General features: G+C 52.6%; 1 protein-coding gene across 2 annotated transcripts in view; it reads right to left on the reverse strand.

The window, feature by feature from the left end:
• TUB (TUB bipartite transcription factor) overlaps positions 1–19223 on the reverse strand; it is a 184668-nt gene that overhangs the window by 94246 nt on the left and 71199 nt on the right. The window contains exon 1 of one of the 2 annotated variants that reach the window (XM_083164655.1): positions 4420–4445. The exons of the other annotated variant lie outside the window; for it this stretch is intronic. Within the exon in view, the coding sequence (XP_083020781.1) occupies positions 4420–4430 (11 nt within the window). The 5' untranslated portion in view covers positions 4431–4445. Of the gene's footprint in view, positions 1–4419; positions 4446–19223 lie in introns of those variants that run through there. 2 annotated transcript variants of the gene reach the window in all.

Raw genomic sequence — 19223 nt, forward strand, 5'->3', positions numbered from 1 at the left:
CCAGCCCCTCCGTCTTTCCTCGACTTGTAAGTAATACCTCTCTTGATTAGGTTCATCCTGTTTCCCCAAAATAAAAGGAAAAACAAGGAGTTCAACCTGGCCCATAAAGATTGAGGCAAAAAACACACATAGCTGACATATAGAAATAACGGGATCAGGTAAGTTTTGCACAAGTCCACCCTTTCCCTGAAAGAGAATTTACACCTCTTCCAGCACTCCACTTTCTTGGCAGCATTCTCCAGACACTTCACCCAATTTAGAGTGGCATAATCACCATGGTCAAAACAAATACCTAGAATCTTTATCTGAGGACTGGGCCGGGGGAGGCTGTCCGGAAGGGAAAATTCTTCTCCTTCCTCCCCCATCCAGAAAGCTTCACACTTCTCTTGGTTTACCCTAGAGCATGAGGCTATAGAGTATTCACAGATGAGCTCTTCCATATCACGTGCCTCTGCCACTGATGACAGAACCACTGTGACATCATCTGCGTAAGCCACCACTTTAAAAGGGAACTCTGGGCCCAGCTGCACCCCTCCCACCGTACCGTTTTCTACCCTTCGTATGAAGGGGTCAATCGCGAATACATACAGGAGAGGGCTCAGGGGACATCCCTGACGAACTCCAGAGCTCACCTCAAAAGCAGGGCCCACCCAACCGTTTACAAGTGGGAAGCTCTCGGCCTGACTGTATAATGTTCTGAGCCAATAGACCACCCTGACTGGAAAACCATACCTTTCAAGTAGGGCCCATAGGTACTCATGATTTACTCGGTCAAAAGCCTTAGACTGATCCAACGCCAGCAAGTATTTTCCCCATTTCTCAGCACGGCACCGTTCTATGGCCTCCCGGACACCAAGGACAGCACTAAATGTGCTTCGACCCTTCACAGTACAGTGCTGGGATGGGGAAAGCAGGTGTTCTGAAAATTCTGACAACCTGTTGAAAAGTATTTTTGCCAAAATCTTTCTATCTGTATTGAGAAGTGCGATGGGGCGCCAGTTCTCAATACGAGATGGGTCCTTCCCCTTGGACAGTAATATGAGGGCAGATATCCTCATAGAAGGAGGGAGGATTCCCCCACCCAGGCACTCATTATATACTTCTACAAGGCGAGGAATCAAGAGGTCAGCAAATACTTTATAAAACTCAGATGTTAAACCATCTGGGCCTGGGGATTTCTTACAACTCAACTTATCAATCGCCATCTTAACTTCCTCTGCTGTCACACTCCTACCCAAGGTTTCAATCGAGGCATCTGGATTACAAAGTCCAGGTGTCTCCCTCAGAAATGTTTCCATCCTCTCTCTGATAAGTGGCTGCTCAGACAAAAGATCGGAGTAATAAGATCTAATGACTCCCAAGATGCCTTCCTTATCCTCACGAACAAACCTGTTTGTCAAAAAGACCCCTCACCTCCTTCATCTCGACTGATCTTCCGCAATTTTGGTAAGGATCAGGCGAGTGGTATTTGCCAAAATCCCTTTCCAAAATCAAAGAATCCAGACGGTTATACTGATATTCCCTCATCTGAGCCTTCACTCGGGAGATTTCCCCACTATCTCCACCCTCAGAAATCAAGAAATCTAATTTCCTTCTCAAACTCTGGTAGATATTTCTCTTTATCAAGTTCTTTTTAGCTACCAACCTCTTGAAGAATCTCCGAATTCTCTTTTTAATCTCTTCCCACCACTCAGATCTACTCCATCCAGCCTCCAAAAGTGTTTCCTGAGATTGAAAGAAGTCTCTAAGGGATTGTCTAACCTTTTCCTCTTTTAGGAGCTCAGAATTCAATCGCCATAGGCCCCGCCCCTTTTGAGTAGCTTCTGAAGCATTCAAAATGACAGAGAGAAAAACGTGATCAGAGAACTCTACTGGCTTTACCTCTGGAGGCAAAGTTTTCGAAGTCTCCTTAACAAAAAACCTATCTATTCTAGACCTACGACTACCACTAAAGAAAGTGTAACCCGTGAGGTCTGGAGAATGGCGAACGTGCACATCTACCAGACCTGCCTGTCTAACCATGCTAACTAAAAAATTAGAATCATAGCCCAGGGCTGTCTTTGAACCTCCCCTGTCTTTTGGCCTAATAACGGTGTTGAAATCACCACCAAAGACAATCTGCTGAGCCGTAAAAAGGAACGGTTTTATCTCACTGAAGAGACATTTCCTGTCCCATTTTGACTGTGGTCCATAGATATTAATGAGCCTCAGGTCATGTCCCCTCAGATTGACATCTAAAATCATACACCTACCTGCCTGTAATTCTATAACCCTGTGCACGGTTACCATACCAGTAAAAAGCACTGCCACCCCACTGTACGGCTCGGCCGCAAGAGACCAGTAAGAAGGCCCGCGCTTCCACTCCCTCTTTGCCTTGTGGAGGATGTTCAACTTACTAATTCTGGTCTCTTGCAAAAACAAAAAATCAATCTCAACCGTATTGAAAAAATCAAAGGCCATAAAACGAGCACGTTCAGAGACTACGGAAGCCACATTAATGGTGGCACATCGTATGGGTTGGGGATCCATGTTTCATTGGGTTATAAAAGCAGAACCTTGCTCACTTTTCATTTACATTCTTCCCAGACACCCTATTTGAAGACCTAGATCTTCTAGAACATTTCCCTTTGAGAGAGGTTTCCCCCTCCCCAATGGCACCCAGCATGCCATCACTGCCTGACTTCTGGGTCAGACCACCCTTACTTTGTGAGGGTCCAGGATCTGGTGGTTTACTCTCTGACCTAGGAGGTAAACCTGGAACTCTCAATAGGTCTTTTGCAGCTACCCCACTCGGTGCAATTACTGAATTTGACGAATCCATTTCAATTTTTTCCTCATCTTCCTCTACCTGTTGTGTCTCCTCTATTACCATCTCTTGAGTAGGGCAGCCTGTACCATCTATCTCAGAATTTCCAGCTACCTCCTCAACCCCTAATTCTGTGCCTACCGGATCCCACTCTAATCCCTCTTCTCCACTACTCTCCTCATTCTCCACTGGTTTCCTTCTCTTACCCTGCTTTGCTTTCTTCTTACTAACCTTGGGGACAAAAACTAACTCTTTACCCTTTTTTAGAACCTCCCCCTCCTGTTCTTCATCAGTAGAAAAGACATCAAATCTATTAGAGAGGACTAATTTTTCACTGTCATCCTTTTTCCTCTTCCCTTTATTTTCTTTTTGGAATTTATCTTTCTTTTCCCCAACATTAGCCGCCCTGGTTTTCACACCTACAAAGACAATTTCTTTGACTGGACCCTCCTTCTCTTTCCTGACAGCTTCCTCCCTCTGTTCTCGCTCACTCTCCATATTATGGCTTGCCCATGGACATCGACTGTAAGGGTGGCCGTCCTCCCCACAAAGGTTACATTTAACATCATTACAGTCTCTTGAGATGTGCCCAATTTTCCCACAGAGTGTGCATTTGGTGACATTACAATCACTACTCAAGTGGCGGAAGTCTCCACATCTAAAGCAGGTGCGTGGCTGCCCAGCATAAAAGCACTGGACGCGGTCTGAACCATAGCCGACCACGCACCTCCCCAGACTCCCATTGTGAAACCAACCTTTATTAAATTAGATTGCACTGTGCAGAATCTGGACAACCAAAACAAAATATCCTGGGCAGGAATGGACTCATTTCTGACTAATATTGTTATTTTAACCTTATCCTGCTTTGTAACCAAATTAGTTCTATAGTTACTATATGGTGCCTGGGATCTGCATGCCTGCCACTTTGTCCAAAAAGCCTGTAAGCCCTGATAGGAAAGGAAACTTACATCAAAGTCAGGTGTTTTGACTGGATGGATACAGGCATACAGATCTGAAGCATGGAAGCCCAGGCTGAAAATCATCTCTAAAAACACTTCTTTAGTTGGGACTTCACCTGTCCCTGCCCATTTAAATTGCAAAAGATTTCTCCTCTTAGACATTTGGCCAGAAGTAACTGCTGTTGGGGGTACATTCATATTTACCAAACTAGCATAAGACCTTGTGCCTGGGACAATTTTCTTATTTACTTCATCAGTCTTATTATTTGCAGCATTAGACACATTTACTACATTTCTGGCTTCAAGTCTCTTTTTCTCACTGCTGATTAATTCAGCTGCAGCTTTTAACCTGGCTGGAGCATCCAACTGGCCATACACAGCCTGAATCACTTCCCTACCCCCCTCAGATAAAATGTTTCTGTCCAAGATAGGCATCCCTTGTGCAGTGTTACAAGGCTGCACTAAGTCACTGTGAGAAGCAGAAGTCTGTACAATGTTAGAAACATTCTTCACAGCCTTGTCTGTTAACCCATCCCATACAGATAATGTACAAAAGTCACTACCATGCTGAGCTACTGCAGAGCCCACATTACCAGCTGCTGTAGGAATATCATTATTAGCAGAGACACCCTGATCCATACTACACAATGTTACCTTTCTGGCATCCTCTGCTGCTGCCAGGACTGACACACTCTCAGTTGATGCTTTACTTTCGAGTTCAGCAGAAAGGGACACAGGTGTGCTACCTGCAGCTTCTGCCATTTCCACAGGCCTCGTTAACAGCTGAGCTCCATCACAATCAGGTAACCCCTTCACTGCTGCCTGCTTCTCCAGTCGCTTCTCCTTTAATTTGGCTTTAACCCTTTCCAGGGTGGTAGAAAGGGATTCAATTGACTCTTTCAGTACAGACCTTTCCCACTTGCGGCAGGTACTTCTTTTTTTCTTTTTATCTGCAATTCTGGACTGTATGCGCTTGGCTTCTTTTTGCAGGTCCTCTATAGAGAAATTGTTAAAGGACTCTTCCTCCTCCTCCTCCTCCTCACCACACTCTTCTTCATCCTCTGTATTACCTGGGGATGTAGGTACATTTTCCAATGCATCTAGAGGCTTCACCTCCCCCCCCGCTTCACTCCCCCCTGGACAAGCAATGGCTGCTGCTACTCGACCCTGCATTACTTCATGCAGGGGAGCATCCAGGGAGAGTTTGGGGTTATCCGACTGAGGCTCCAGTTGACCCACTGGAGCCTTGCCAACAGAGCAGGTCACTTCCATTTCTGCTCCATCCTGTGTTCCATCACACAGGAGAGCACCCTGTGGCATAGGGAGGGCTTGCTGCGGCTCTACCTGTACCGAAGCCATGCTGAGGGAACTGCCGTCATTGCCTCTCGAGCTGCTCATGTTGCTACCTGATGCACCAGACTGGCCAACCGCACTAGTTGTCTGGGCACCAGGAATTTTCACTTTGGATTCTGTAGTACCACAACCACGTGAGGACTTCCGGGAGACATGTCCCCCAGGAGGATCCATCCCCCTGGGGGAAAATCGCAGGGAATCCCCCTGCAAACACTGGATGCAGCTGCTGGAGCTCACCAAACACCTTACTCACAGCTGACTCAGCACAGACTGCTGAGACTCCACCCACAAGCCTGTCTGGATTACAGGTGTGCAGAGCCCAGAGCTGAGAGGGGCCACCTTCCCTGTCACAGTTACATGTGTTATATACAGGGGTGTAGCTACCATAGGTGCAGGGAGTGCAGCTGCTATGGGCCCAGAGCTGAGAGGGGCCACCTTCCCTGTCACAGTTACATGTGTTATATACAGGGTGTAGCTACCATAGGTGCAGGGGGTGCAGCTGCTATGGGGCCCAGAGCTGAGAGGGGCCACCTTCCCTGTCACAGTTACATGTGTTATATACAGAGGTGTAGCTACCATAGGTGCAGGGAGTGCAGCTGCTATGGGGCCCAGAGCTGAGAGGGGCCACATTCCCTGTCACAGTTACATGTGTTATATACAGGGGTGTAGCTACCATAGGTGCAGGGGTGCAGCTGCTATGGGGCCCAGAGCTGAGAGGGGCCACCTTCCCTGTCACAGTTATATGTGTTATATACAGGGGTGTAGCTACCATAGGTGCAGGGGGTGCAGCTGCTATGGAGCCCAGAGCTGAGAGGGGCCACCTTCCCGGTCACCGTTACATGTGTTATATACAGGGGTGTAGCTACCATAGGTGCAGGGAGTGCAGCTGCTATGGGGCCCAGAGCTGAGAGGGGCCACCTTCCCTGTCACAGTTACATGTGTTATATACAGGGGTGTAGCTACCATAGGTGCAGGGAGTGCAGCTGCTATGGGGCCCAGAGCTGTGAGGAGCCACCTTCCCTGTCACAGTTACATGTGTTATATACAGGGTGTAGCTACCATAGGTGCAGGGGATGCAGCTGCTATGGGCCCAGAGCTGTGAGGAGCCACCTTCCCTGTCACAGTTACATGTGTTATATGGGATTCAGTATTGAATCCCGGCGGTCGGGATCCCGGCGTTCAGAATCCCGACGCCGGAATCCCGACAGCCGAAATGCCGACAAGGGGGGGACGTGGATCGCCCCCCCTTGCGGGCTCGCTGCGCTCGCCACGCAGCGGGCGCGGTGCCTCGCTACGCTCGGCACACTAATTTATTCTCCCTCCAGAGGTGTCGTGGCATTTCGGCGGTCGGGATTCCGGCGTCGGGATTCTGAACGCCGGGATCCCGACCACCGGGATTGTAACTGCATCCCGTTATATGCAGGGGTGTAGTTACCATAGGTGCAGGGAGTGCAGCTGCTATGGGGCCCAGAGCTGAGAGGGGCCACCTTCCCTGTCACAGTTACATGTGTTATATACAGGGGTGTAGCTACCATAGGTGCAGGGGGTGCAGCTGCTATGGGGCCAGAGCTGAGAGGAGCCACCTTCCCTGTCACAGTTATATGTGTTATATACAGGGGTGTAACTACCATAGGTGCAGGGGGTGCAGCTGCTATGTGGCCCAGAGCTGAGAGGGGCCACCTTCCCTGTCACAGTTACATGTGTTATATACAGGGGTGTAGCTACCATAGGTGCAGGGTGCAGCTGCTATGGGGTAGGAGCTGAGAGGGGCCACCTTCCCTGTCACAGTTACATGTGTTACATACACGGGTGTAGCTACCATAGGTGCAGGGTGCAGCTGCTATGGGGCCAGAGCTGAGAGGGGCCACCTTCCCTGTCACAGTTACATGTGTTATATACAGGGGTGTAGCTACCATAGGTGCAGGGGGTGCAGCTGCTATGGGGCCAGAGCTGAGAGGAGCCACCTTCCCTGTCACAGTTATATGTGTTATATACAGGGGTGTAGCTACCATAGGTGCAGGGTGCAGCTGCTATGGGGTAGGAGCTGAGAGGGGCCACCTTCCCTGTCACAGTTACATGTGTTATATACAGGGGTGTAGCTACCATAGGTGCAGGGGGTGCAGCTGCTATGGGGCCCAGAGCTGAAAGGGGCCACCTTCCCGGTCACCGTTACATGTGTTATATACAGGGGTGTAGCTACCATAGGTGCAGGGACTGCAGCTGCTATGGGGCCCAGAGCTGAGAGGGGCCACCTTCCCTGTCACAGTTACATGTGTTATATACAGGGTGTAGCTACCATAGGTGCAGGCGGTGCAGCTGCTATGGGCCCAGAGCTGAGAGGGGCCACCTTCCCTGTCACAGTTACATGTGTTATATACAGGGGTGTAGCTACCATAGGTGCAGGGAGTGCAGCTGCTATGGGCCCAGAGCTGAGAGGGGCCACCTTCCCTGTCACAGTTACATGTGTTATATACAGGGTGTAGCTACCATAGGTGCAGGGGGTGCAGCTGCTATGGGGCCCAGAGCTGAGAGGGGCCACCTTCCCTGTCACAGTTACATGTGTTATATACAGAGGTGTAGCTACCATAGGTGCAGGGAGTGCAGCTGCTATGGGGCCCAGAGCTGAGAGGGGCCACATTCCCTGTCACAGTTACATGTGTTATATACAGGGGTGTAGCTACCATAGGTGCAGGGGTGCAGCTGCTATGGGGCCCAGAGCTGAGAGGGGCCACCTTCCCTGTCACAGTTATATGTGTTATATACAGGGGTGTAGCTACCATAGGTGCAGGGGGTGCAGCTGCTATGGAGCCCAGAGCTGAGAGGGGCCACCTTCCCGGTCACCGTTACATGTGTTATATACAGGGGTGTAGCTACCATAGGTGCAGGGAGTGCAGCTGCTATGGGGCCCAGAGCTGAGAGGGGCCACCTTCCCTGTCACAGTTACATGTGTTATATACAGGGGTGTAGCTACCATAGGTGCAGGGAGTGCAGCTGCTATGGGGCCCAGAGCTGTGAGGAGCCACCTTCCCTGTCACAGTTACATGTGTTATATACAGGGTGTAGCTACCATAGGTGCAGGGGATGCAGCTGCTATGGGCCCAGAGCTGTGAGGAGCCACCTTCCCTGTCACAGTTACATGTGTTATATGGGATTCAGTATTGAATCCCGGCGGTCGGGATCCCGGCGTTCAGAATCCCGACGCCGGAATCCCGACAGCCGAAATGCCGACAAGGGGGGGACGTGGATCGCCCCCCCTTGCGGGCTCGCTGCGCTCGCCACGCAGCGGGCCCGGTGCCTCGCTACGCTCGGCACACTAATTTATTCTCCCTCCAGAGGTGTCGTGGCATTTCGGCGGTCGGGATTCCGGCGTCGGGATTCTGAACGCCGGGATCCCGACCACCGGGATTGTAACTGCATCCCGTTATATGCAGGGGTGTAGTTACCATAGGTGCAGGGAGTGCAGCTGCTATGGGGCCCAGAGCTGAGAGGGGCCACCTTCCCTGTCACAGTTACATGTGTTATATACAGGGGTGTAGCTACCATAGGTGCAGGGGGTGCAGCTGCTATGGGGCCAGAGCTGAGAGGAGCCACCTTCCCTGTCACAGTTATATGTGTTATATACAGGGGTGTAACTACCATAGGTGCAGGGGGTGCAGCTGCTATGTGGCCCAGAGCTGAGAGGGGCCACCTTCCCTGTCACAGTTACATGTGTTATATACAGGGGTGTAGCTACCATAGGTGCAGGGTGCAGCTGCTATGGGGTAGGAGCTGAGAGGGGCCACCTTCCCTGTCACAGTTACATGTGTTACATACACGGGTGTAGCTACCATAGGTGCAGGGTGCAGCTGCTATGGGGCCAGAGCTGAGAGGGGCCACCTTCCCTGTCACAGTTACATGTGTTATATACAGGGGTGTAGCTACCATAGGTGCAGGGGGTGCAGCTGCTATGGGGCCAGAGCTGAGAGGAGCCACCTTCCCTGTCACAGTTATATGTGTTATATACAGGGGTGTAGCTACCATAGGTGCAGGGTGCAGCTGCTATGGGGTAGGAGCTGAGAGGGGCCACCTTCCCTGTCACAGTTACATGTGTTATATACAGGGGTGTAGCTACCATAGGTGCAGGGGGTGCAGCTGCTATGGGGCCCAGAGCTGAAAGGGGCCACCTTCCCGGTCACCGTTACATGTGTTATATACAGGGGTGTAGCTACCATAGGTGCAGGGACTGCAGCTGCTATGGGGCCCAGAGCTGAGAGGGGCCACCTTCCCTGTCACAGTTACATGTGTTATATACAGGGTGTAGCTACCATAGGTGCAGGCGGTGCAGCTGCTATGGGCCCAGAGCTGAGAGGGGCCACCTTCCCTGTCACAGTTACATGTGTTATATACAGGGGTGTAGCTACCATAGGTGCAGGGAGTGCAGCTGCTATGGGCCCAGAGCTGAGAGGGGCCACCTTCCCTGTCACAGTTACATGTGTTATATACAGGGTGTAGCTACCATAGGTGCAGGGGGTGCAGCTGCTATGGGGCCCAGAGCTGAGAGGGGCCACCTTCCCTGTCACAGTTACATGTGTTATATACAGAGGTGTAGCTACCATAGGTGCAGGGAGTGCAGCTGCTATGGGGCCCAGAGCTGAGAGGGGCCACATTCCCTGTCACAGTTACATGTGTTATATACAGGGGTGTAGCTACCATAGGTGCAGGGGTGCAGCTGCTATGGGGCCCAGAGCTGAGAGGGGCCACCTTCCCTGTCACAGTTATATGTGTTATATACAGGGGTGTAGCTACCATAGGTGCAGGGGGTGCAGCTGCTATGGAGCCCAGAGCTGAGAGGGGCCACCTTCCCGGTCACCGTTACATGTGTTATATACAGGGGTGTAGCTACCATAGGTGCAGGGAGTGCAGCTGCTATGGGGCCCAGAGCTGAGAGGGGCCACCTTCCCTGTCACAGTTACATGTGTTATATACAGGGGTGTAGCTACCATAGGTGCAGGGAGTGCAGCTGCTATGGGGCCCAGAGCTGTGAGGAGCCACCTTCCCTGTCACAGTTACATGTGTTATATACAGGGTGTAGCTACCATAGGTGCAGGGGATGCAGCTGCTATGGGCCCAGAGCTGTGAGGAGCCACCTTCCCTGTCACAGTTACATGTGTTATATGGGATTCAGTATTGAATCCCGGCGGTCGGGATCCCGGCGTTCAGAATCCCGACGCCGGAATCCCGACAGCCGAAATGCCGACAAGGGGGGGACGTGGATCGCCCCCCCTTGCGGGCTCGCTGCGCTCGCCACGCAGCGGGCCCGGTGCCTCGCTACGCTCGGCACACTAATTTATTCTCCCTCCAGAGGTGTCGTGGCATTTCGGCGGTCGGGATTCCGGCGTCGGGATTCTGAACGCCGGGATCCCGACCACCGGGATTGTAACTGCATCCCGTTATATGCAGGGATGTAGTTACCATAGGTGCAGGGAGTGCAGCTGCTATGGGGCCCAGAGCTGAGTGGGGCCACCTTCCCTGTCACAGTTACATGTGTTATATACAGGGGTGTAACTACCATAGGTGCAGGGGGTGCAGCTGCTATGTGGCCCAGAGCTGAGAGGGGCCACCTTCCCTGTCACAGTTACATGTGTTATATACAGGGGTGTAGCTACCATAGGTGCAGGGGGTGCAGCTGCTATGGGGCCAGAGCTGAGAGGAGCCACCTTCCCTGTCACAGTTATATGTGTTATATACAGGGGTGTAGCTACCATAGGTACAGGGTGCAGCTGCTATGGGGTAGGAGCTGAGAGGGGCCACCTTCCCTGTCACAGTTACATGTGTTATATACAGGGGTGTAGCTACCATAGGTGCAGGGGGTGCAGCTGCTATGGGGCCCAGAGCTGAAAGGGGCCACCTTCCCGGTCACCGTTACATGTGTTATATACAGGGGTGTAGCTACCATAGGTGCAGGGACTGCAGCTGCTATGGGGCCCAGAGCTGAGAGGGGCCACCTTCCCTGTCACAGTTACATGTGTTATATACAGGGTGTAGCTACCATAGGTGCAGGCGGTGCAGCTGCTATGGGCCCAGAGCTGAGAGGGGCCACCTTCCCTGTCACAGTTACATGTGTTATATACAGGGGTGTAGCTACCATAGGTGCAGGGAGTGCAGCTGCTATGGGCCCAGAGCTGAGAGGGGCCACCTTCCCTGTCACAGTTACATGTGTTATATACAGGGTGTAGCTACCATAGGTGCAGGGGGTGCAGCTGCTATGGGGCCCAGAGCTGAGAGGGGCCACCTTCCCTGTCACAGTTACATGTGTTATATACAGAGGTGTAGCTACCATAGGTGCAGGGAGTGCAGCTGCTATGGGGCCCAGAGCTGAGAGGGGCCACATTCCCTGTCACAGTTACATGTGTTATATACTCAGGGGTGTAGCTACCATAGGTGCAGGGGTGCAGCTGCTATGGGGCCCAGAGCTGAGAGGGGCCACCTTCCCTGTCACAGTTATATGTGTTATATACAGGGGTGTAGCTACCATAGGTGCAGGGGGTGCAGCTGCTATGGAGCCCAGAGCTGAGAGGGGCCACCTTCCCGGTCACCGTTACATGTGTTATATACAGGGGTGTAGCTACCATAGGTGCAGGGAGTGCAGCTGCTATGGGGCCCAGAGCTGAGAGGGGCCACCTTCCCTGTCACAGTTACATGTGTTATATACAGGGGTGTAGCTACCATAGGTGCAGGGGATGCAGCTGCTATGGGCCCAGAGCTGTGAGGAGCCACCTTCCCTGTCACAGTTACATGTGTTATATGGGATTCAGTATTGAAACCCGGCGGTCGGGATCCCGGTGTTCAGAATCCCGACGCCGGAATCCCGACAGCCGAAATGCCGACAAGGGGGGGACGTGGATCGCCCCCCCTTGCGGGCTGCTGCGCTCGCCACGCAGCGGGCCCGGTGCCTCGCTACGCTCGGCACACTAATTTATTCTCCCTCCAGAGGTGGCGTGGCATTTCGGCGGTCGGGATTCCGGCGTCGGGATTCTGAACGCCGGGATCCCGACCACCGGGATTGTAACTGCATCCCGTTATATGCAGGGGTGTAGTTACCATAGGTGCAGGGAGTGCAGCTGCTATGGGGCCCAGAGCTGAGAGGGGCCACCTTCCCTGTCACAGTTACATGTGTTATATACAGGGGTGTAACTACCATAGGTGCAGGGAGTGCAGCTGCTATGGGGCCCAGAGCTGTGAGGGGCCACCTTCCCTGTCAGTTACATGTGTTATATACAGGGGTGTAGCTACCATAGGTGCAGGGGGTGCAGCTGCTATGGGCTCAGAGCTGAGAGGGGCCACCTTCCCTGTCACAGTTACATGTGTTATATGCAGGGTGTAGCTACCATAGGTACAGGGGGTGCAGCGGCTATGGGCCCAGAGCTGAGAGGGGCCACCTTCCCTGTCACAGTTACATGTGTTATATACAGGGTGTAGCTACCATAGGTGCAGGGGGTGCAGCTGCTATGGGCCCAGAGCTGAGAGGGGCCACCTTCCCTGTCACACTTACATGTGTTATATACAGGGGTGTAGCTACCACAGGTGCAGGGGGTGCAGCTGCTATGGGACCAGAGCTGAGAGGGGCCACCTTCCCTGTCACAGTTACATGTGTTATATACAGGGGTGTAGCTACCATAGGTGCAGGGAGTGCAGCTGCTATGGGGCCCAGAGCTGAGAGGGGCCACCTTCCCTGTCAGTTACATGTGTTATATACAGGGGTGTAGCTACCATAGGTGCAGGGGGTGCAGCTGCTATGGGGCCCAGAGCTGAGAGGGGCCACCTTCCCTGTCAAAGTTACATGTGTTATATACAGGGGTGTAGCTACCATAGGTGCAAGGGGTGCAGCTGCTATGGGGCCCAGAGCTGAGAGGGGCCACCTTCCCTGTCAGTTACATGTGTTATATACAGGGGTGTAGCTACCATAGGTGCAGGGAGTGCAGCTGCTATGGGGCCCAGAGCTGAGAGGGGCCACCTTCCCTGTCAGTTACATGTGTTATATACAGGGGTGTAGCTACCATAGGTGCAGGGGGTGCAGCTGCTATGGGGCCCAGAGCTGAGAGGGGCCACCTTCCCTGTCACAGTTACATGTGTTATGTACAGGGGTGTAGCTACCATAGGTGCAGGGGTGCAGCTGCTATGGGGCCCAGAGCTGAGAGGGGCCACCTTCCCTGTCAAAGTTACATGTGTTATATACAGGGGTGTAGCTACCATAGGTGCAAGGGGTGCAGCTGCTATGGGGCCCAGAGCTGAGAGGGGCCACCTTCCCTGTCAGTTACATGTGTTATATACAGGGGTGTAGCTACCATAGGTGCAGGGAGTGCAGCTGCTATGGGGCCCAGAGCTGAGAGGGGCCACCTTCCCTGTCAGTTACATGTGTTATATACAGGGGTGTAGCTACCATAGGTGCAGGGGGTGCAGCTGCTATGGGGCCCAGAGCTGAGAGGGGCCACCTTCCCTGTCACAGTTACATGTGTTATGTACAGGGGTGTAGCTACCATAGGTGCAGGGGTGCAGCTGCTATGGGGCCCAGAGCTGAGAGGGGCCACCTTCCCTGTCACAGTTACATGTGTTATATACAGGGGTGTAGCTACCATAGGTGCAGGGGGTGCAGCTGCTATGGGGCCCAGAGCTGAGAGGGGCCACCTTCCCTGTCACAGTTACATGTGTTATATACAGGGGTGTAGCTACCATAGGTGCAGGGGGTGCAGCTGCTATGGGGCCCAGAGCTGAGAGGGGCCACCTTCCCTGTCACAGTTACATGTGTTATATACAGGGGCATATAGTCATTTTAACGTACCTATGTCTAATTTATAATTTTTATAGTTTCTTGATACAATTTTTTTTTCAAAGGTGCTGTCGGGGGTGTGGATTGTTTTATCGCCCACACTTAGGTTGACAGTCATTAGGTCGGCACCGTTGGGTCAACAGGTGGCAAGGTCGACAGGGTTCTAGGTCGACATGGATGAAGGTCGACAGGTTCTAGGTCAACATGGGTCAAGGTCGACATGGGTTTAGGTTGACACATGCGTTATGTCGACATGGGTTAGGTCGACAGGTCGTTTGGTCGATATGGGTTTTTTCACTGCTTTTTGACACAGTCGACATGGACACAGTTGGAAGTGAACTGCAGCACCTCGCAATGCTTCCGGCACGGTGCCTCGCTGCGCTTGGCACATTATTTTATTCTCCCACCACGCCCTAGTGGATGGTAGGGCATGAAATTCGGCCTGTCGGCACATGTCGGCTAAAAAAACAGTGAAAAATACCATGACAACCTAATGACCTGTCGACCTAACCCATGTCGACCTAACGCATGTGCCGACCTAAACCCATGACGACCTTGTCCCATGTCGACCTAGACACCGGTCGACCTTCACCCATGTCGACCTAGAACCCTATCGACCTTGCCACCTGTCGACCCAATGGTGTCGACCAATGAGTGTCGATCTAAGTGCTGTCGACAATACGACCGCATCCCGCTGTCAGTTCCCAAATTCATTAAGTATTGTTAAGCCAGTGAAATCGTACATTTGGAACCGCACAGTAAATATATCTGGTGAAAAAGTACGATAATAATGTTTTTTGTTTTCGCAAAAAAATCGACATAAGTGAATGTTTTTTCTAAGACGTGATTTTTCCTTGCAATTTACTTTGATAGATTACACAGAAGCGCCGTGAGGAACAATGGCAGATATTGTAATTCAAGGACAAAAACATGTTTGCTTCTGACTGGAATACAGAATACATTGTTCTCTCTTCCTTCTTATACTTTATTCAGGAGATTATCCCAAATAATAAGTGTTCCGCCGACACAAAAACAGTCACATTATTATGCAAACGGCTGATCTGCCTCTGTAAAACAATTATGATGGGAACACAAACGGTGTAAGAGTCACTGAATAGACATTTTAGAAAAATCACTTAAACATAGTATTCTGTGCCTCATAGGATCGTGAAGTGTCCATTGGAAGCTGATTGGCTGGAGTACCAGAGGCACAGGCAGGTCAGGGAGAGCTGCAGAGGCACAGGCAGGTCAGGGAGAGCTGCAGAGACACACTCGGGTTTAGGGAGATCTGCAGAGACACAGGCAGGTCAGGGAGAGCTGCAGAGACACAGGCTGGTCAGGGAGAGTTGCGGAGACACAGGCAGGTCAGAGAGCTGCAGAGACACAGGCAGGTCAGAGAGCTGCAGAGACACAGGCAGGTCAGGGAGAGCTTCAGAGACACACTCGGGTTTAGGGAGATCTGCAGAGACACAGGCAGGTCAGGGAGAGTTGCGGAGACACAGGCAGGTCAGAGAGCTGCAAAGGCACAGGCAGGTCAGGGGAAGCTTTATAGACACGGGCAGATCAGGGAGAGCTGTATAGACACAGGCAGAACAGCGAGAGCTGTATAGACATAGACAGGTCAGGGAGAGCTGCATAGACACAGGCAGATCAGGGAGAGCTGTATAGACACAGACAGATCAGGGAGAGCTGTATAGACACAGACAGGTCAGGGAGAGCTGCATACTGCATAGACACAGGCAGATCAGGGAGAGCTGTATAGACATAGACAGATCAGGGAGAGCTGTATAGACACAGACAGATCAGGGAGAGCTGTATAGACACAGACAGGTCAGGGAGAGCTGTATAGACACAGACAGGTCAGGGAGAGCTGTATAGACACAGACAGGTCAGGGAGAGCTGTATAGACACAGACAGGTCAGGGAGAGCTGTATAGACACAGACAGGTCAGGGAGAGCTGTATAGACACAGACAGGTCAGGGAGAGCTGCGTAGACACAGGCAGATCAGGGAGGGCTGTGTAGACACAAACAGATCAGGGAGAGCTGTATAGACATAGACAGATCAGGGAGGGCTGTATAGACACAGACAGGTCAGGGAGAGCTGTATAGACATAGACAGGTCAGGGAGAGCTGTATAGACACAGACAGGTCAGGGAGAGCTGTATAGACACAGACAGGTCAGTGAGAGCTTTATAGACACAGACAGGTCAGGGAGAGCTGTATAGACACAGACAGGTCAGGGAGAGCTGTATAGACACAGACAGGTCAGGGAGAGCTGTATAGACACAGACAGGTCAGGGAGAGCTGTATAGACACAGACAGGTCAGGGAGAGCTGCATAGACACAGACAGGTCAGGGAGGGCTGTGTAGACACAGACAGGTCAGGGAGGGCTGTGTAGACACAAACAGATCAGGGAGGGCTGTATGGACATAGACAGATCAGGGAGGGCTGTATAGACATAGACAGATCAGGGAGGGCTGTATAGACACAGGCAGATCAGGGAGAGCTGTATAGACACAGACAGATCAGGGAGGGCTGTATAGACACAGGCAGATCAGGGAGAGCTGTATAGACACAGACAGGTCAGGGAGAGCTGTATAGACACAGACAGGTCAGGGAGAGCTGTATAGACACAGACAGGCCAGGGAGAGCTGCATAGACACAGGCAGATCAGGGAGAGCTGTATAGACATAGACAGGTCAGGGAGAGCTGTATAGACACAGACAGGTCAGGGAGGGCTGTATAGACACAGACAGGTCAGGGAGAGCTGCATAGACACAGACAGGTCAGGGAGAGCTGTATAGACACAGACAGCTCAGGGAGAGCTGTATAGACACAGACAGGTCAGTGAGAGCTGTATAGACACCAGCGGCGTAACTATAGCACCGCAGCCCCCCGCCACCCTGCAGACTTACCTATCTCGCTGGTCCCGGCGGCTTCGTTCTTCTGCTGAAAACCACAACAAAATGGCCGCCCCCATATAGCACACAGTTCTCTGAAACTGTCTGCTGTACGGTGGGCGGCCATTTTGTGGTGGTCCTCAGCAGAAGAACGGAGCCGCCGGGACCAGCGCGATAGGTAAGGTTGTGGGGGATTGGGGGGGGGGGGGTTTGCATAGGCAGCGAGGCGGCAGGGCAGGGGGGTAGGGGTGCTTGGCGGGGCGGCGGCGAGGGGGGGCGTGCCCCCCCCCCCCTAACGGCGGGGGGGGCGCCCAAAACGTAGCTACGCCACTGATAGACACAGACAGGTCAGGGAGAGCTGCATAGACACAGGCAGATCAGGGAGAGCTGTATAGACAGACAGATCAGGGAGGGCTGTATAGACACAGACAGGTCAGGGAGAGCTGCATAGACACAGACAGGTCAGGGAGAGCTGTATAGACATAGACAGGTCAGGGAGAGCTGTATAGACACAGACAGGTCAGGGAGAGCTGTATAGACACAGACAGTTCAGGGAGAGCTGTATAGACATAGACAGGTCAGGGAGAGCTGTATAGACACAGACAGGTCAGGGAGAGCTGCATAGACACAGACAGGTCAGGGAGAGCTGTATAGACACAGACAGCTCAGGGAGAGCTGTATAGACACAGACAGGTCAGTGAGAGCTGTATAGACACCAGCGGCGTAACTATAGCACCGCAGCCCTCCGCCACCCTGCAGACTTACCTATCTCGCTGGTCCCGGCGGCTCCGTTCTTCTGCTGAAAACCACAACAAAATGGCCGCCCCCATATAGCACACAGTTCTCTGAAACTGTCTGCTGTATGGTGGGCGGCCATTTTGTGGTGGTCCTCAGCAGAAGAACGGAGCCGCCGGGACCAGCGCGATAGGTAAGGCTGTGGGGGATTGGGGGGGGGGGTTTGCATAGGCAGCGAGGCGGCAGGGCAGGGGGGTAGGGGTGCTTGGCGGGGCGGCGGCGAGGGGGGGCGTGCCCCCCCCCCTAACGGCGGGGGGGCACCCAAAACGTAGCTACGCCACTGATAGACACAGACAGGTCAGGGAGAGCTGCATAGACACAGGCAGATCAGGGAGAGCTGTATAGACAGACAGATCAGGGAGGGCTGCATAGACACAGACAGGTCAGGGAGAGCTGCATAGACACAGACAGGTCAGGGAGAGCTGTATAGACATAGACAGGTCAGGGAGAGCTGTATAGACACAGACAGGTCAGGGAGAGCTGTATAGACACAGACAGTTCAGGGAGAGCTGTATAGACATAGACAGGTCAGGGAGAGCTGTATAGACACAGACAGGTCAGGGAGAGCTGCATAGACACAGACAGGTCAGGGAGAGCTGTATAGACACAGACAGCTCAGGGAGAGCTGTATAGACACAGACAGGTCAGTGAGAGCTGTATAGACACCAGCGGCGTAACTATAGCACCGCAGCCCTCCGCCACCCTGCAGACTTACCTATCTCGCTGGTCCCGGCGGCTCCGTTCTTCTGCTGAAAACCACAACAAAATGGCCGCCCCCATATAGCACACAGTTCTCTGAAACTGTCTGCTGTATGGTGGGCGGCCATTTTGTGGTGGTCCTCAGCAGAAGAACGGAGCCGCCGGGACCAGCGCGATAGGTAAGGCTGTGGGGGATTGGGGGGGGGGGGGTTTGCATAGGCAGCGAGGCGGCAGGGCAGGGGGGTAGGGGTGCTTGGCGGGGCGGCAGCGAGGGGGGGCGCCCAAAACGTAGCTACGCCACTGATAGACACAGACAGGTCAGGGAGAGCTGCATAGACACAGGCAGATCAGGGAGAGCTCTATAGACAAAGACAGATCAGGGAGGGCTGTATAGACACAGACAGGTCAGGGAGAGCTGTATAGACATAGACAGGTCAGGGAGAGCTGTATAGACACAGACAGGTCAGGGAGAGCTGTATAGACACAGACAGTTCAGGGAGAGCTGTATAGACATAGACAGGTCAGGGAGAGCTGTATAGACACAGACAGGTCAGAGAGATGTAAAGGCACAGGCAGGTCAGGGAGGGCTGCATAGACACAGACAGGTCAGGGAGGGCTGTATAGACACAGACAGGTCAGGGAGGGCTGTATAGACACAGATAGGTCAGGGAGAGCTGTATAGACATAGACAGGTCATGGAGAGCTGTATAGACACAGACAGATCAGGGAGGGCTGTATAGACACAGACAGGTCAGGGAGAGCTGTATAGACATAGACAGGTCAGGGAGAGCTGTATAGACACAGACAGATCAGGGAGAGCTGTATAAACACAGACAGATCAGGGAGAGCTGCATAGACATAGACAGGTCAGGGAGAGCTGTATAGACATAGACAGGTCAGGGA

The sequence above is a fragment of the Crinia signifera genome, chromosome 11, assembly GCF_055691185.1.
Source record: "Crinia signifera chromosome 11, ASM5569118v1, whole genome shotgun sequence".
Taxonomy (NCBI): Eukaryota; Metazoa; Chordata; class Amphibia; order Anura; family Myobatrachidae; genus Crinia; species Crinia signifera.